The sequence below is a fragment of the Dunckerocampus dactyliophorus genome, chromosome 1 (genome assembly GCF_027744805.1).
Source record: "Dunckerocampus dactyliophorus isolate RoL2022-P2 chromosome 1, RoL_Ddac_1.1, whole genome shotgun sequence".
Taxonomy (NCBI): domain Eukaryota; kingdom Metazoa; phylum Chordata; class Actinopteri; order Syngnathiformes; family Syngnathidae; genus Dunckerocampus; species Dunckerocampus dactyliophorus.
Window position 1 is genome coordinate 28081589 of NC_072819.1, and position 18337 is coordinate 28099925.

Sequence of the window (18337 nt, forward strand, 5' to 3'; positions counted from 1 at the left end):
AAATTGTTACACAATATTGTTGATTCTGTTATTAATGTTTATATTTGTTTTTTTAGGGGTGCGGGTGGGGGGGTAGCTTTCACCCTCCTGTTATTCCTTTTGAAAAACAGAAAAATGTCCCAGATGGATTTATAATGGAACAAAGCAGGGCACAAGGTCATGTAATATGAATTGAAGCCGTGAGCAGCTGGGACAAAGCCTCCGGTGTGCGTTTTTTGTTTTTTACAGTCTCTCTCACACGCACACACTTCAGTCAATCAGAGTAAAAAAAGGGCAGCAAGTGCACTGCTATGACCTTTAACCCTGATTTTAGCCCTTGACGTGCCACCCAAAATGTCCACAAGCACTACATGTACAGTATGATCATTATAATTATACTTTCTTTATTTCCAACTTTTTACAAATCCTGCAATTTTACAGCCACACACATACACACACGTAGAAACTAAATTCAAGTGATTATTGTCTCCCAGCTCCTACAGTTGTGTCAGCAAAAGGAAAAAATGACAAAACAAATCTAGGAAGATCTCTTGCTTTGCGAGATAGTCCCGGGAGACAGTCTGTGAACGAGACATGCCCACAGCAAACTGCAATTACAAACCAAAAAAATGCCAATTCATGAGGAAAAAAAAGCACACAGATATGACAAATGAATACAACAAACAATTACATAACACAGACAAATTAATGCATGAATTCCAATCAGTGTGTTTGAGCTTTGACATTGTAGAAATGCTTATTAACGGTAGCAGTTTTTGGAAAGATTACTTCCAAATAAACGTGATAATTAAAAAAATGTCATCCACACAAGCAAACTATGACGGTATTTGTATTCTTGCCTTTTTATTAGTCTTTTTTTTTTTCCCTTCTTATGGTTTTCATCTTGAAATTTGCTCAAAGAGCATTTTGTTCTTATAGTTTTTTTTTTGTTTTTAACAGAGGAAAATACTGTACAACCTCTTTTTTTTCTCAAAACAATGTGGAGCAAAATCATCTACACACATCATTATTCCCTATATGATGAATATTTATTTCCAATGCCAAGCTCAGGAGATAATTTATGACCAGTGTGTCCACTCCTCCGTCATACATATTTGTTCAATATAAACCAGAGTGACAGATTCATAATTTAGCACTACAATAAGAGCATCGCCATCAAGTTGAAAAATTAAAATCACAGTCCTTATTAGTGTTTCTTGCACACTTGCCATTGAACCGGCACGTCCATTTGCTTGTTATCAAATTTTCTCATCAAAAAAAGCAAACAAACAAAAAAAAAAAACAGTCTTTTTTTTTTAAATAAATCACAGAACCACATTTTTTTCACACTAACATCTATTTGTGCATTAAAGCAAAGTGAACTAAAACAACAATCTTTTAAAGCAAATTCCCTGTTAAAATATATATATCACATATATTTTTTGTTAAATCCCCGGTAAAAATGAAACTAAAAAGTGCAATAACACCCTAAAAATTCTCATTTTTGGAAGGTCACATAAATATTAAATAAAAAGCGTGACGACAGGAGCTCGACCATTACAGCTGTGACAGTGAGCCAAAAACAAAACCAACGCCGTTTGAGGCAGTTATCGTTCTGTACATTTTTTCAACATTAAATACACTCCCTGACGCTCTCGGGAATTACCTCCCTCCCCCTCCCACCCCAGCTACATCTAATCAACTCTTGACCCCCACCCCCCGACCTCCCCCCACCCCACTTCCAATGAATCAGTTTACGGATTGATATGCTTCTCACTGACAGCAACAAAACAACAAAATGCAAAATAGTAACAAAAATAAACACGAGTCATCCACCGCCATTGTATATGCGTCATGGTCAGCTAGTATAAAAGTGCATGATCCACACACAGAGTTCATTTCCACCGCCAAAGAAGGTGGCGGTATTTTTGGAGGGGGGATTTAAATTACACAGGCTGCTTTTTTGGGTGGCTTTACTAGCAGAATGTCACGAGAGAGTGAGGATGAGTCCAACCAGACACCTCCTCTAAAGATCCACAGTCCAATGTCTTAGAGAGAGCTCGGTGTCTTATAATAATATTAATAATCATAATTAACACAGAAAAAAAATCAAACGTCTGAACACATCCTGCTTCTCCTTAGTGATTCATTTCCCATTTTTTTTCTTTTTCAAAATGTGAGCTCGGCCCTTCAGTTCATGTTGCAAAGTTCCTTTTCTATTATCACACACACGTTCATAGATAGTTATATAGTGAGATTTCTTGTTTTTTTTTTTTTTCCCCACACGAAAACGTGAAAAATAAAAACAGTAATAAATTAAGGTCAAACATGCACACACACAAAAAGACTGATGTGTAGTAAAATGCTTTACATTGCCACCCCGTGTGTAAACCGGGGCCTAATTCCGTGTGTCTCTGTTCATATTTTTTAATGCATAATTGAATTAATAATGTTGGTCATCTTGTAAACATCATCATAAATCATTTTTGGGCCATCATGATTTTTTTGTTTTTATACAGTATTCTCCTCACTGCTGTTTTGTTTCAATGTCATGTGAAGTCTCTAAACATGATGAAGGAGGCCACTTTCATTCCTGTTTGTTGATCCTACATCCGGTCCCTTCTTCTTAAGTTTGCCTTCCTGGGTCGCCATGTTGTTTTTCCAATTGGGAAGTGTCAGTGTGGTTAACGGAAGCATCAAAATTCTCCCCGTTGTCCTTCTCCCCATCAGGCTCTGCCATTGAATCATCATTTGAGTCAGTATTGAGATCTTCCTCCACCTCCTCCTCCTCCTCCTCCTCCTCTTCTTCTTCCTCCTCGGCCTGCGCCTCCTCTTCTGGCGACATGTCATCCTCGGCCTCGCCAGATGTTCCTGTTGTGTCATCCTGAGCTGCCAGAACACCCAATGGTGGAGTGGCACTGTGGTTGGGTGTGCGCCGTGCCGCCTCGTGCAGCTTCTTGCTGAGGTCCAGAGAGTCGTTGAGACCCAGACCGGCGGCGTTCTTGAGGAAGAAGAGGGAACTGCTGGTGTCCGTGCCCAGGTTGAGGGAGCCATCCAGGCTAATGGGGGGCGGGTACGGGTGGTTGTACTCAGACCCCACACTACCTGTTGAGTAGAGCATGGAGTGGGCACTGCTGTTAACGCTGTGGGTCAGGCTGTGGAGGCCGGCGGGTGAAGACGTATTGAGACCCATAGAAACTTGGGGGACAGCAGAGGAGGCCAGGTGGTGCACTCCTTCCTGTTTGGGCGATACAGACGGCAGCTCACCTCGCTCCTGCTTCTCGTGCTTACGCTTGTGGGAGTCCATCTGGGACATTCCCACCACAGTGTGCTTACATTCGGGGAAGGTGCAGTGAAAGTGGGAACACTTGAGCTTATACTTGCAGTCGAGAACCTCGCAGTCGGCGCTGGAGCTGAACTGACAGAAGCCGGCGGCGCTGATCACGTCCTGTTTGCCATGATGCTTGCGGTGTGCCGTCACCTTGGTGCTGTCGGTGCAGCGGAAGCCACAGCGCAGGCAGTGGAAGTGGGTGCTATTACCCGAGAACTGGCAATCGGGGAAGTTGCAGCTGAGTGTGGACTTGAACCTCTTGAAGTCGTCCAGGACAAGGTTGTCCACACGGTCGTGGTGCTGGGCGTGCTTGTACATGTGTGTGCGGCCGCAGAACTTGTAGCCGCAGTTCTCACGGGTGCAGTGGTAGTGGGTCACCTTCAGGGAGAACTGGCAGCCTGAGTCCTTGCAGTTCTCGTACAGGTCGTAGCGACGGAAGCCGTCAAGCATCATCCCCTCGTCCAGCATCTTGCGTGAGGACGCGGTTTTGCGCCGCTTCCCGAACGGAGACATGTCCTCGATGATCCAGAAGCGCTTCTTGGCTCCGGCGGCAGTGGGGATGGAGATAGTGTTTCCTGGAGGAAAGAATAAGAGGAAGCACATTAAAGTATAATCAGTTGCTTCTCAAAGTGAAAGCCACAAACTCCATAATCACATTGTGAGATGTTCCTGGTTGAAACACTAATGTCCAACCCTACTCAGCCAGAAGTGGTTTACAGCTGAGTAAGCACAGAGAACCACAGATTCCTACCTCTAATTCCCATAATGATTCAAAAAGGAGGCAAAAAGATAGATTGACTTTGGAACATGACACTTTTACGGGGTGTCTCCTGCCTCCAAACAGAGACGGAATGGTGGGTCTTGACCGACCCTCTTATCTGCGTCTTATTTTATGAGAGGGCACCCACCTTGTGCAACACCCTGGGGTCACTGCTAATGATGTGATCCCCTTTTGCAAGATGGGAAACAGTGGGCCTCCATAAAACCTGAGGCGTGATTAAAATAACTGGCTTGTTAATGGGAGATGAAGAAGACCTGCTTTTTTTTAAGGGACAGACAAGTACACGCCATGGACAAAAATATTGAGACAGTTAATAACAATGGAGTATGTCATAATTATCCATCTTACCAAAACATTTTGGACATTTCTATGCTTCCAATTTTATGCAAACAGTTTGAGGAAGGACCTTTTCTGTTCGTCCAGTGAACAAGCAAGGCCCTTTGGGATGAACTACAACAAGAGCCCACGGCTTCTCTAATCTTTTTTGGGATGACTGGACTATTTCCATGACGGGCTCCAGAATCTGGAAAAAAAGAATCTAATAACTTCCCTTTTCACTTCCTGCATGCAATGGCCAGATGTCCCAATACTTCTGTCCAAGTAATGTATTTAGCTGTATGCATAGACAAGCACTTGCTCATTAATACATGCTGCGAAAGCAACTTTATTATATTGTCTTTCCATTAAAGTACATAGAAATCTTAGCTGACACAGTTCAAGTTTGCACAGGACTCAATAGAGATTGACAGCTGCAGTGTTGGTTTGCTTTGGGATGTAAGTACCTGCAGCATCCTGCACTATAGGGACGTCATTTTTAACCGGAGACGGGGTGGCAATGATGGGGCTGAAAGCTGGTGTGTTGGTTGGCATGACAACACTCCGAGTGGCTCCCAGAGAGGCGCTGAGCAGAGAGTATGACAGACAAGATGGAGAGAGGAGGTATGGGAGCGAGGGCAGGGGAGGTCGGAGAAGAGCGGGTGACAGGGATGTCGCCTGGGCCTGTAGGCCAGGCTGAGGAACGGAAGGAGGAGGAGGTGGTGGTGGAAGTTGTGGTGGTGGAAGAGGAGCAGGAGGAGGTGAGGAAGGAGGTGCGTTTTGGGTAGTGTCAGCAGGGGTGGTGGGAGCTGAGTTGGTGGTGGGGTAGCCTTGTCCTGGAAAGACAGGGTGACCAAAGGGGGTGAAGGGAAGACAGAAGGAAGGAGAGGAAACACACACACACACACACACACACACACATACACGTGGGGATGGGGGATAAAAAGGGAAGACAAAGATAAGAGAATGGTACAAAATGAGGCCCATTCAGGACAAATAAGCATTAGCCAGAACAACAATGATGACAGAAGTGCCACCACACAGAGAAATGTGAAATCACAAGCAGAATTTTTTATAAAGACCATAAGTGCAGAAAGGTAGACACAAATCCACAAGGAGGGTGATCTCTAAGTCAGAAAGTAAAACATACATGTTTTATAAAAATGACGAAGCACACCGAAGGAGGTTTTATCCATAACTCATCACGTTGTTGCCATGGCGCTGATTAGATGTTATGATATATGTGTCATTATGCTCATGATGATGAGTGATGCATGACAAGTTTTTGAGTTTCCATGAGACGTCCCATGTGTCCCGGTGTGAACAACTCACCTGCTGGGGAACCATCATTGCCCACGGGGGTGCTGGTGCAGCTGCGGTCTTGGTTGGAGGACTCAGAGGAGATGCCCAAAGGGCTTCCCCCGCCTCCCATGTAGTCCACGTAATCATCTGCGTCGTCTATGGTGGCGGAGGAGTAGCTGGAAGTGATATCAGAGTGGGCCGCCATGGGTCCTGACATCATGCCGGAAACATGCATCTCATCTGTCCTCTGCCCGAGTGGCACCACCTGCAAAAACATGAATGTAAGATGTTATTTCAGCTATTTTAATGAATGCAGGTGTTGCCTTTTGGCATGCAGTCAAGCATTTCTTTATGCTCCGCAGTCATTTGTGTCATTATATGAGTAAAAGAACAAACGGAACCAGAACAGGCACAATGGAATCTCTTTCAGTCATTGTGGGCCGCAGAGGAACTAGACACACACAAATAACATCAACATCATGAACTGCTATAACACCAGAAGTGCTGCAGTCATTTTTTAACGTCAACGTTTAATTTTTACTGTACCTTCACCAAGGAGATTAGAAAGAGAAGAGAAAAAACACAGATAACAGATAACCTCATTTTAATTTCTAATCTGGATACCCAAATTACATGCACTGTATACTCGCAGATGTTCTTTCAACGCCTGTTTTATTTATTTAAAAAAAAAAAAAATTTAAAAACATGTTTTAAAATTTTTACTATCTTTCTCTCTATAATACATTTTTTGTATGTATCATTTTGAATTGTGATGTATTTTTGTTTTTTTTGTGTTTCTCATTTTTTTTTATCTTGTTGTTATCTAGATGTTTCTACGTTTTACAGTTTTTTAATTATACAGTTTTAAAAATGTATAATGATGGACTTATTTATGTGTATTTTTTATGTTTCTATTTATGATAATGTTTTATATTGACGGCAAAATACATGCAAACTACATTCTGGAAGCAGGACTCACAATAACTGCATGTGGGAGATAAGATGCGAGATCTACCAGCGTATACCTCTAAGCAGTATTTAGGAGTAAAAATCAATTAAAAAATATTTTCCAGCACATTCAACACAGAAAAAGGCAATGCAGTAAATGGCTGTTAATGGGTGTGAGTGAGTCACTTAGCACCAGGTTGTACTTTACTAATTTTTACGTGATTACTCCTTTGTGAATGTCGCGTTCTGTTTCATTGTACCTGGGACGGGACTCGATCAAAATTCTTCCCGAGCATCCGCCTCATGTGTTTGCGTGCATGTGAGGTCATCTGGTGCTTGAGCAGGAAGGAGAACTGGCAGCCCTCGCGGATGCAGTGAAAGTGGCTGTTGACTTGGTTATATTTGCAACCTGGCAACACAGACAAAAACAACAATAGTCGTAAACATTGTTCTAGAGCCTAGGTTCCCAAGGTGGGGTACGCGTACCTCCAGGGGTACACCAATTGTCATAGGGGTTACGTGAATAAAAATGAAAGACAATTCGTGCGTAACGCTCACAATTACGAGTGCGCTTAAACAACTCACGGCGAAAGGAGAACGGAGCAGAGAGGAGACAGAGCATAAAATTGTTTATTGCTCTGTGTATTATATGAACAAATAAGTACGTTTGATTATTATTTTGTGCATTAAGAGTGTTTCATCCTGAAGATTTCATTTATGTTGGTGTTCCAAACCCCGCACAGTGCAGCAGTGAAAACCTGCCACTCTTGAGTGGATATTTCCCCGAAAATGAGGCTTTATCGTTGGTTGTATGTATTTTTATACTTTGGATACTGCTTTATCACGACTATTAAACTTTCCCCTTCAATTTGGTGTTAGATTAATATGCCGACTTAGCTATTGTGAGTAGACAAATAAGGTGAAACTCAAATTCAACCCATTTATACAGAAGGATTCCAACATCAGACTGGAATAAAAGCTATGGAGGATGATTACTTAGCAATTTATCCGTGCTCATGTGAAACTTGATCAAAATGTGACAATGCAAAATACACATTTTTGACCTGGAAGTACTATAAAATTAATGAACCACTTAATTATGTTCAATATTTCAAATTAATTAAGATAAAAAGGTTGATGTTTTTTAAGCGCAGCGGTATGTCAAATGTCTGAAGGGTTACGCGACTGCAAAAAGTTTGGGAACCACTGATCTAGAGAGTATTGTACTAAAAGGCCATATATTACCAGTGCGATAGGGGTTACTCTGATTAGATCAGCCAAAGTGCAATATTTTTAGTTGTTTAATTTCGTGATATCGCTGTGACACAAGTGAGGGTGCACGTAGGAGGAATATTAGATCACTGGGGTGTCACACTGAGCAAGTCAAGGCTTGTGTGCACTAAACCTGTGGAGCTCTTTTATTACACTGACATGCTTTATTCAATTAGGAATTTACATAAATAAATTCTCATTTTCAGTGGGCGAATAATACACACACACCCCTGCGAGCCAAAGTAAATACACATTTATTGCCGTATTAAATTCATTTTTCCAAGTGTCTGCATTGTGGTTCACTCTTTTGTTGCCTTTTTGAACTGCAGCCTGTGACATCTTCTTCTGCTCTTTCCTCCTGTTTTTAAGCCCCTAATTGCTTTATGATTTAAAATTAAATGAATGTTCTGTTTTGAGCCGCTTAATCAAATACTCTTATATAAAGGCAGGCAGAAATAATTGAGTAACATGCTGGGCAGGTGCTAGCATGTCAGTAACCATGGCACCCGGGTTTAAGAACACCATACGTGTGTGTCATCAGACAGCGCGCGCACACACACACAGTATGTTTTAAAACAGGCCAAGTTGAACAAATAACAGTAACCCCTCTGACACAGCGCGCCTTGTGACATACAAGTAGAAGCTAGGTAACATCATCAGCCGTGTTGAGTTTAATGCCGCTGCCATGGATACTGGCAAACCATCAATTCTTTATGACGGGAGTGTTAGCCATGTTAATCCTCTCTGTTCCCCCCAACGCCACCCCCACTCCACCCAGCTCAAACAATACACTTGGCAGATCAGGCTGGGGGCAAAAAACAGCTGTTTCGGGCTTGTTTTTGTTTTCTTTGTCTCTGCGTTGTGAAAAGCTTGTGTAACTGCCGTGAAAAAAAAGTATGACAAAACAGATCACTTTTAATTCATTTCTGCGTGATGGCAGCAGCGGCTGTGAGGCGCAGCTTCCCAGCGCAAACAGGCTAAACCAGACAAGCCGGTTAATTAACAAACACAAACCTAATTGCTCATTTCTGACAGGGACAAAAAGGAAGAAGAAAACAAAGCTGGATGCCCACTGACATTATTGCTGCTACCGTCAGACTACCTTAGGGACCTGAAGTGTCTTTGTGAAGAGGAAAAATAAAGAGGAGAACCCCCCCTTCTCATTGCAACATAACTCTTACATCTACATGTTTGACAATTGAACACACAAGCAGAAGAGCTTGTTGGTCAAAGAACGAGACAATGCAAAAAGAATAGCGGAAGCTCTAAATGCCCTTAAAGTTGGGAAATTCAGAATTCAATCCAAAGTTTCAGGAAAAACATGCCTCTAAAGTGGCACATAAATTTAGACTTTAAACCAAACTATTGTGCATCAAGAATCACGGGATAATTCTCTGCCCGTTTTGCTTTTTCTTTGTTTTTTTTTGTTTTTTTTTACAAAAAAAAAAACAAAAAAAAACAACCAGCCTGACAAGACACAAAGTTACATGACGTAAGGCGACTCACATTGAAAATTGTACCACACCCGAATCAAATTTAAGTGACGGATTGTTTTTCTTTTTTTTTTCGAACTACTTTACTAATTAACTTTTTTTAAATGAGATGAGGCTACCTGAGATGCATCTGCAACACAAAGTACTTTCGCATTACGCCTTCATATGTGGTCATTGTTTCTAGGTCTTAACTTACTTTTGCACTTGTATGATAGTTATTATAATGGCCATCGTTGATGATGGCAGAATTTTTTTGGAAGTTCAACCTTGGAAGTTGGAGAGGGGATTACATACCCAGCCGTCCGCACTCCTCCCTCTTGGTGAAGTATTTGAAGCCGTTGGCGGCGCGGCGCTCGGCCTTCTCGTGCTTCTTGACGTGCCACGGCAGCTTGGTGGTAATGTTGGTGACAAAGAAGCAACCGGGCCGCAGACAGTGATAGTGGCCTCGCATTCGGAACTCGCAGTGCTGCCAGGATGACACAAACAAGACACGTTGGATTGCCATCATTGATAAATAACTGTATATGAACTGTGTATGAAACGAGATAGTGACAATGATGTCATCTCATTGCTTCAGAGTGTCCAATCAGATTGCTCCAATTCCATCCCCTATGCTGCTTACAGCCTCTAGGGGGATGATTTGTACGGTATCTGGGGATCGCTATAATATGCGATGATGTATTAACCAGTCCTCTTCTAATTTCTCTAACATTATTAATAATGACCCCCAGGGTCATGCCCACCATCTAAGAAAAGGACATTTTATTTCCAAGCCCCCCCTCTGTATACCACCATCTGTTGGTGAGGCCCACATCCCAAAGGACTCACCCAAATAAGATCTGCTCGGTTCAGGAGATGGAGGCTAAGGGGAGGAGGGATGGAGGATAGAGAGGCGGCAGGAATGGGGGTGATTTTCGACACATTAATGACTTCATTTAAATGGTTTTCCAAATACGGGCTCATGAGAGCAGGCAGGGGCTGCCATTTAGGTTTCATTTGTGAAGCATTCCCCTGATTTTTGCCCTATTCCAGACAGCCTTGTTTACTGAGCCAGTGACAATGATTTATTGGGTAATATCGGCTAAATTGGCCTTTTCTGAGAGGAGAACTCGGCAGTCAAAATGACATTATTGACATATAAACAGGCATTACTGGGGTGACTTGACTGTCTTTTTCGGCAGAGATGGAAGATGCTGAGCACCGTTTGTGAAAGCCTTGAGTCAAATCACCTCAAACACTGCTGTAATAGGCAGCATACTTCACGCTTGGAAAACACTCGAAGGAGGGGGGGCGATGACAGCAGGTGTCATCACAGTGCACTCACCTGGTTGGGACACAGACACTGGAGGGAGTAGTAGGAGAACTGGTCACGAACGTTGACCAGGTTGTTGTTGGGGTTGATGTGGTCCAAGCAGTGGGACTCGGCCTTGCCAGAGGTCTTGCACACGTACTTGCAATTTCCAAACAAGCAGTGGAAGTGGAACTTGTTGGAGTATTTACAGTCCGTTGCCAGACAGGGATCACTGGATGAATGAAAAATACAGATGAGTTTAAAAGTCATCCATTTGTACTGTGGCAGATATTATTTTAGTAGGATGTTCCACAAAAAATAACATAATTGGTAGGAAACCTATATAATTTTGGAATGCCCTCTCTAATGAGAGCCAGTGTGCTGTAATGTTTTCAGTTGTGTTTGCCAGCAAAATGATGAGGCCTCCGTTTTTATTTGGATGATACATTTGCATCTTTTTGTGGTACTGAGAAGGACTATGCCACCAATTTCCACTAAAGTTTGTAGAGGGGTGTGGCACAGGACAAGCAAGATATCAGTGACCAATCCATGTAAAACGGCATAAACTGAAGCTCTGCAACCTGTTCCCAAATTAATGAATAAAACAAAACAGATCACACCTAATTGCTTGGAAATTAGGGCTTAGAAATCATGGCTAAATAAAGCTTTCATATGATCATCATGTTGTAGCAGGACACGTGATTATTCTGAAATGCAAGCGTGCACGGTTGTGTGCATATAATGTATGAGTGAATGTCGTATTTCCTACAAACATTCTTGTAACTTGTTGCATATGGTCATAAACATATGTCATACTTTTCCTGGAATTGCAGAAAACCAGGCTTGACTTGAGGCTTAGCATTCTCCAGTGAAGTGGTGGCCAAAGGGGAGTTGGCTGGGAGGTTGGGCATGGAGGCTGGCATCTGGGGGATGCTGCCGGTCAGCTGCTTCCAGGCCAGAAGGGAAGGAGGAGGGGAGCTGTAGCCACCAGAGGGAGGGAGGTGAGTCACATCCATGGAGGAGTTGTTGGTCATGGAGACGGGTGCAGCAGGCCGCAGAGGACCTCCCTCAATGGACACCTTGCCCTCGCTAAACGGAGGCTCAGACTTCACTTTCAGAGTAGCTCTGAGGTGAAAACTACAAACAACATAGGAGCTTGTTTCAGTCTGATCAATGAAGCTGGCTATATCTTCTAAACCTGAACCGCTGTGGAACCTACTTGGCATGCTTTATGGCTCCATCCACTGTGCTGAAAAGAGCACCACAGTCTTCTACCAGGCAGTGAAAGTGCACTTTCTGGAGGAAGTCACACTGAGCCTCACAGAAGTCATCTGTGTCAAATCTTAGCATAGACAGAGAGGAAACATTGTGAGGTTCCAGCAAATAAAACAAGTGATGTGTCAAATCATTACAAATTTACGTCAGACTAGATTCCATTAAAACATTTCAGGGGGTTTCCAATGAGTAGCGATAGCTTTAGTACACAGATCATTTATACCTTTATAAACATTGAAATAAATGTCTGTAGACTCATGCATACAGATCTGTAAAAAGAGACTAAAACAATGACGATACAATCAGACTGTGCTGCAAAGTGAAACTTAAACACTGCGGAGTAATCTTGAATGTATTCTTTGGTAGACACTTAAAAAATAACTTCAGTAGATCAATCTCTTCACTTCCTGCATGTCTTTCCTTTTACCTGCGGAGGTAAGTCCTCCAGATCTCACTGGGTTTGTCTACCAGGGGTCTCTTCAGAACTCGGTTCAGGTACTGGGCTGCCTCGGAGGTATCCCCGCCATGGGCGGCATCCAGCTCCGTCTTCAGATGCATGGCGTCGAAGAGGGCAGGGTTCACCTGTGACATCTACAAACAGACACACAGTGTAAAAAACAGCAGGCCTTTGGTGTCAAGTGAGCGTGCTGAGCACTTCAATATGTTCAGTGTGGTGTGAACACACACACAACACATGCAAAACATTTGGCAAAGGGAAAAAAAAAGCAAAAACGGATTTACAAACATTCAGCTTTTTGCTTGAGCGCGGGCCAGAAACGTCTGCCAAGCCTCCTGTGACCCACTATTAACCCTTTCATGTGATGCGGTGGCTTGAATCCACCTCCAATAGCCAACATGACTCTCAATGAAGCTCCCTGGCTTCATTGAAAAGGGAGGACAAGTCCATCGCTCCCGAGGAGATGGCAAGAATGATGACATAGAGAAAAATGTATCGGGAAGGAGGTTGCCTGTGTGTAAAAGAAATGGGGGGCTGACCTGTCATTAATGTGATGGAAGACATTGTCCATTTTAATCTTTACAAAACACACATCTAAATTTCCATAGACTAACATTTGGACTTGTTAAAAATGAGAGTAGCACCTCCCTCTTTTTTTCTACTGCTGTTTTTAATCATATAATTTACAAACTCTGTGGATAAATGCATAGCCAGACAAGGCGTGGAGAAAAACACATAAAGGGGAGAAAAAATGGACCCCCGAGTTCAAAACAACTCATCAAAAAACAAACATCACTATATGTCTGGCGCAACAGCCAGCTACTATACTTCATGATATTAATTCGTGCGAGGTGCGATGAAAATTACACCGTGTGAAAAATGGCTGGAAAATTTAAATGATACAAACTCATCTTATTAGCGGTGAAACATTAAAAAACAAACAGGCCCCGCCGTGTGCTGCTAATTTGTCTTGGGATGAAAGGGCTTTGATAGATGGATCTTACCTTATTCATAAGCGAGGATAAAAGAGATGCATTCCCTGGTACAGCGTGTCCATTTGATTCATTACTGGAACAAGGAAAATGAACAATGTTTAGTAAAGATTTGCATGAGAACAGTAAATATTACTATTTATCATGCGAGGTGTGCCAGTGTAATGAAGATGAAAATGCTGTCTTGTTAAAAAAAAAAGAAAGACTGTGAGTTGAAGGTTTACACAAACATCCTTCTCAGACAAATATTGAGAAATATGTAGAGGATTTGAATAAATGAGTGTGTTTTTGATAAATAATCTTGTCGACAACTCAATCAGTCACAGTAAAGCAAAAACACATCCAACTCTGTGTACCTGCTGTCTTTCTTGCTCAGGTCCAAACTCTGCTCCTGTGTGGACTCCTGTGAGGCCCCTGAGGTGGTGTCCACTGGTTCCTGCTTCACTTGAACCAGATTAAACTGGTTGACTGAGGCCGGCTGCCCGCTCCCTGAGGAATAACCAGAGAAGAGGAACAACAACGTGATTGTTAGTCAGCACTATTATCTTATATGACGAGATCCAATCTGACTTTTGTCCCGGTTCGAAAAAGTCCTTAGAGTGATAATTATTGTGAAATTATGTCAGACCGTCAAGCTTTTAAAATGGTGATGAAGAGGCGGGAGATATGAGGGAAAAAGACTCCTTTTTCTTCAGCACTTGTCACAACTCATTTGCCGGGCTTCCTCTTAACTGGTCATTAAGTGAAATGCTAATGCTGAGGGAAAGTGGCAGCCTCAGATTGGACACCCCCTCCCTCCCTGGCTTCTCGTTGGCCTGGCGACATGCTGCAGCTGATACCGCTGAGCATACACACAAGGAACAGGGGTGCTATGTCGGTCAGATTGGAGATGACAGCCAATCAGATCGGTTCAAACAGTGTAACCTTTCAATTGCATTTTAATCCAAATAAGTATTTGGAGGACTCTGCATAAGAGGAGTACCCAGATAAAACTCGCATTCAATGGAACACAGATATCCACTATGGCCATGGGCACCAACGTGTAGACATCCATTTCCTTTATGTGCATGAAAGTCATAATTAACTCATTATTGTGGAAAACACATCAGATTCTGCATGTTGCTATCATCCACATTGATGTCCATTCGTGTAAAAATAAAAATAAATACCTCCTCTCTAAAAAAAAAAAATGCTTTATTAAAAGGCCCCACACACTGGTACTATGAGGAAGTACCAAATAATACAAAACAAAGACCAGGGCACACTGTGGGGTAGAAATGCTGACAGGAAGGTGAACTCTCTCTCTTCCAATCCCCGAGGGATTGAAATATTAATTTGTCCCGGGGCAATGCAGAGAAGCCAAGTCTTTTGGGAGATAGTAAGTGGTGTTTTATCTTCAAAAAAGGGAACACTGAAGGCATGGGCCTAACCTCCCAATTCCCCCCAACCCCCCGGTGCAGCCGCCAAAAACTGAAGAGCACCATTTGGTGCGGTGAAGAATCTGTTGTTAAGGAATTGGGGGCTTGTGTTGAGGGATTGTGACAGGCAAGGTCATGGGCAGCCAAGTGTATGCCCTTGGCCCTCATCCTGGTGAGGCCAATCGGCTTTTTTACTGCTGGGGAGAAAACAAGACAAATGTACGTGAGCGGGGGAACGCAACCATGATCCACCCGCCCCCTCCCTTCTTCCACTTCATGCTACAAGATGACCCAGAGACATATCAGGCAGAATAGAAGTAGAAAGGCTAGTCTTGGGCCTTGTCAGCTAAAAGCTCGGAGATGGGCAAGCGTCAATGTCAGTTCAGCTTGACAATGGCTATGGTTAGAGGGCTTTGTTGGTGATGAGGGGTGGCACTTGGGAAAAAATGCAGTCTTAATTTTATATCTATGTACTCTGAGGTCACTGAAAGCTTACAAAGTCTCGCCTTCCCCACCCCCAACTTGATCAGAGCACACTCAAAATTAACTAGTCATGTCACTGACAATTAAATCAGCTGAAATGAGAGGCGACTATAGAGGACGCCATCCGCTATGTGATCAACACATGATCAGCAGGCACATTAAAAAATTCTTTCTAAATCTCAGCGGATACATTGACTGTTCAAGATGGAATAAAGTGCACATGTGTTTTCTTTTTTTTCTTCCCAAAGAGGGAGTACAAATGAGTTTGACTCAAAGCATCTTCTTTCTGGAAATTATCCAGGAATAATGTACCACCATGTAATTGCTCGGGATAAGATACAGAGCTTGCGAAAGATCATTTGTACTGTGTGTCTAATTAGTAAACCTTTCATATGCTTAAATCTCTGGGCAAAACACGTACGGGTAAATTAGAGGGAAGTATTAATTAAAAACAGGGAAAGTGAAAGAAAAAAAAATGAGCACAACTCACTCTAATAAAGGCAATGTTTTAAGAGTCTCAATGAAAATAGCCACAAAGAACATTTACTTTTTTGACTGAGAAGCAAAAACCACTTCCTCCTACCCTTTAGCCGTGGATGTCCTGTTCACACGTTGATGAAACAAATACGAGAATCAAAACCACTGCTAACAAACCCCCCCATCCTGTATCTGCACACTATATGCTAAATATACATCACACGAGAAAGCTTATTTCAAAAAGCACAGGTCTGAGCTACGGCCTCTCAGTGAGCTATGAGGGGGTGGTGAAGGCACCATCTGTGTAGGCGCGGCCTAAGCAGGGGCCCCTTCTCAGCAAGTGTAACTACCTGCTGGAAGCACAGAGGTGGAGCTCAGCCTCACAGCCTGTGCTGGGCTCAGCCCCCTAGGGTCTGCCTTGCTCCGGGAACACCACCAGGAATTGTAATCCTTCCCAGTCCCAACATCCGGAGGTGGTCTCACTTGCAGACCCCGATCTCAATCTGCACTCCACCTGCTCCAGCTCATCTTAGGAGGTCCCATATGGGAGCATTCTAGACTTTACAGTGCATTATCAATTAAATGCTTTAACCAGTGATGTGCAGTCAGGGGAGGCAAGTGAGGCAGAACTTGTCATCATGAAAAATAAAAAATGAATCATGATAACAAAAAATAAACCGCGTTGTAAATGTATTATATATATGATTACAATTGTTTTTCATATTTTCTTCTGTAAAAATGGCTGAATTTGCACATTCCTGATCAAATACAGAGGAGAAACCTGAGATGAGGCTGACCATACCGTCTGAGTGTGCAATCCTTCATAAACTGGGTTGGATGGTGCATGCCCGTTTCTGTTTGTCAGGATGTCGCCAATATAATGTTTGAAGTAACATTTATTATACGCCATGACTTTCTACAGCCTGTGTAATGTCTTTAATGTAAGTGTGACATCATTATTCTTGCTAATCGGACAATAAACTGCAGAGATATGTCATACGGCGAGGCCCACGGTGCTTTGGCTCACCGTGAATAGGGCATACATGAGCTGGCAGGTGCTTGTTACTGCTGTTATTCTACAAAGCGGCTGAGAAACTTTTATATGTAGTTTGAATAAGGAGGACTTACAAGAGGACTTATAAGACAAAGTAACAGAGCTTTTCCTGGAGTAGTATAGGCACATGGATGTCATGTACAAATAAAGGTATGACCATAAATGTTTTTCACTTTTATAATAAATAAGTAAATGTGATTAAGAAGCACTAAAACATAATTTTTACCTAAAGTGAATTACATTGGAACCCCTGTTAGCCTGTTTTTTGGTTAACGTCAAACATTTACACATTGACATTTTGCCTTGGCTTGCGTGCATTCTCCGGTTAGTGTACAATATGGTGTGTGTCTTGTTGTGTTATTAATATACTGTGTGAATCCAACTTTGTTCTTACTGTATTTTTTTTTATCACAATACGTCCTTCCTTGTTAGCATCCTATTAGCATCCTAGCAAAACGACAACCGGAACCGGAAGTCAGCTACGTTATGTCAAAACTCTATGAGGTCCTCAGCGTGTGACTTTCAAAAATGTTAACACAAACATGCTTTTTGTAGTTTTATAATGATAGTTTTACATGCATAAAACAATTGTAAATGCATATAAATGACAAAGGAAAGGGTTAAATGGGCCCTGCGATTGGCTGAACATTTAAGGTTACTTTACCTTCATTCACTCATTCACTTCCCAAAGACACGATGTAGCAGCAAGATCAACCACCACCACCTTCCTGTTTTCCCGAGTTATTTCTTGAATTCAATAGTGTTTCTCACCTTCTTTATCAAAATGCTGACACTTGCAACTTTCTGTGGCTCTATTGTAGGTTATGGAGGTGGGAAACACTACTGAATTCTACAAATAACACATGACAAGAGGTTGATCTCACTGCCACATTGTGTCTTTGGGAACAGTCACATCAAGTATCATGTCTTCAATGAAGGTAAAACCAACCTTAAGTGTTCATTTATCCCTTTCATTCATCAGTTACGTGTATTTATATGCATTTCAAATAGTTTTCTGCGTGTAAACCTATAATTGTAAAACTATTTCAAAACAAACTTTTTTGTGTTAACATTTTAGGCTTTAGGATTTACATGATTTCTTATGGGGAAAAAATAATTTGGTCAGTGTCAGTTTCAGTTTCAGTTAGAGTCAGACCTTTTGGAACAAACCAAGGGTCCTCTGTATTCTTTGTCTTAATTAACATTGATTCACAAGAATTTAAAGTTAAAAAAAAATAAGTCAGTGCCTCACCAGTCTTGAACGTCAACACACGTCACTGACTTTCACTTCCTTTTCATTTTTCTTAAGCTTTATTGGCACAATATGATAAACACCAACAATTACCCCTCAAAATTTATGTGAATTTTGTTTATGCTAAACAGAAACTGACATGTTTTTGTGGAAATTTCAAAAAGTGTGTTTTTGTTCATGCATGCAAGAGTGTCTGGGAGCTGTCATTTCTGCCTGA

At 42.2% G+C, this 18337-nt stretch overlaps 1 protein-coding gene across 5 annotated transcripts in view; it reads right to left on the reverse strand.

The window, feature by feature from the left end:
- Positions 1-363: 363 nt before the first annotated feature.
- The window catches only part of casz1 (castor zinc finger 1), an 84887-nt gene continuing 66913 nt past the window's right edge, over positions 364-18337 (reverse strand). For 3 of the 5 annotated variants that reach the window (XM_054796635.1, XM_054796629.1, XM_054796621.1), the window contains exons 9-19: positions 13793-13925; positions 13449-13512; positions 12415-12578; positions 11932-12054; positions 11529-11849; positions 10746-10944; positions 9716-9887; positions 6917-7065; positions 5739-5973; positions 4874-5242; positions 364-3885 (exon numbers count right to left, since the gene is read on the reverse strand). In XM_054796635.1, coding sequence (XP_054652610.1) covers positions 2606-3885; positions 4874-5242; positions 5739-5973; positions 6917-7065; positions 9716-9887; positions 10746-10944; positions 11529-11849; positions 11932-12054; positions 12415-12578; positions 13449-13512; positions 13793-13925 — 3209 coding nt within the window. In that variant the 3' untranslated portion in view covers positions 364-2605. The remainder of the gene's footprint in view (positions 3886-4873; positions 5243-5738; positions 5974-6916; positions 7066-9715; positions 9888-10745; positions 10945-11528; positions 11850-11931; positions 12055-12414; positions 12579-13448; positions 13513-13792; positions 13926-18337) is intronic. The other 2 variants (XM_054796643.1, XM_054796652.1) reach the window with 1 other exon arrangement.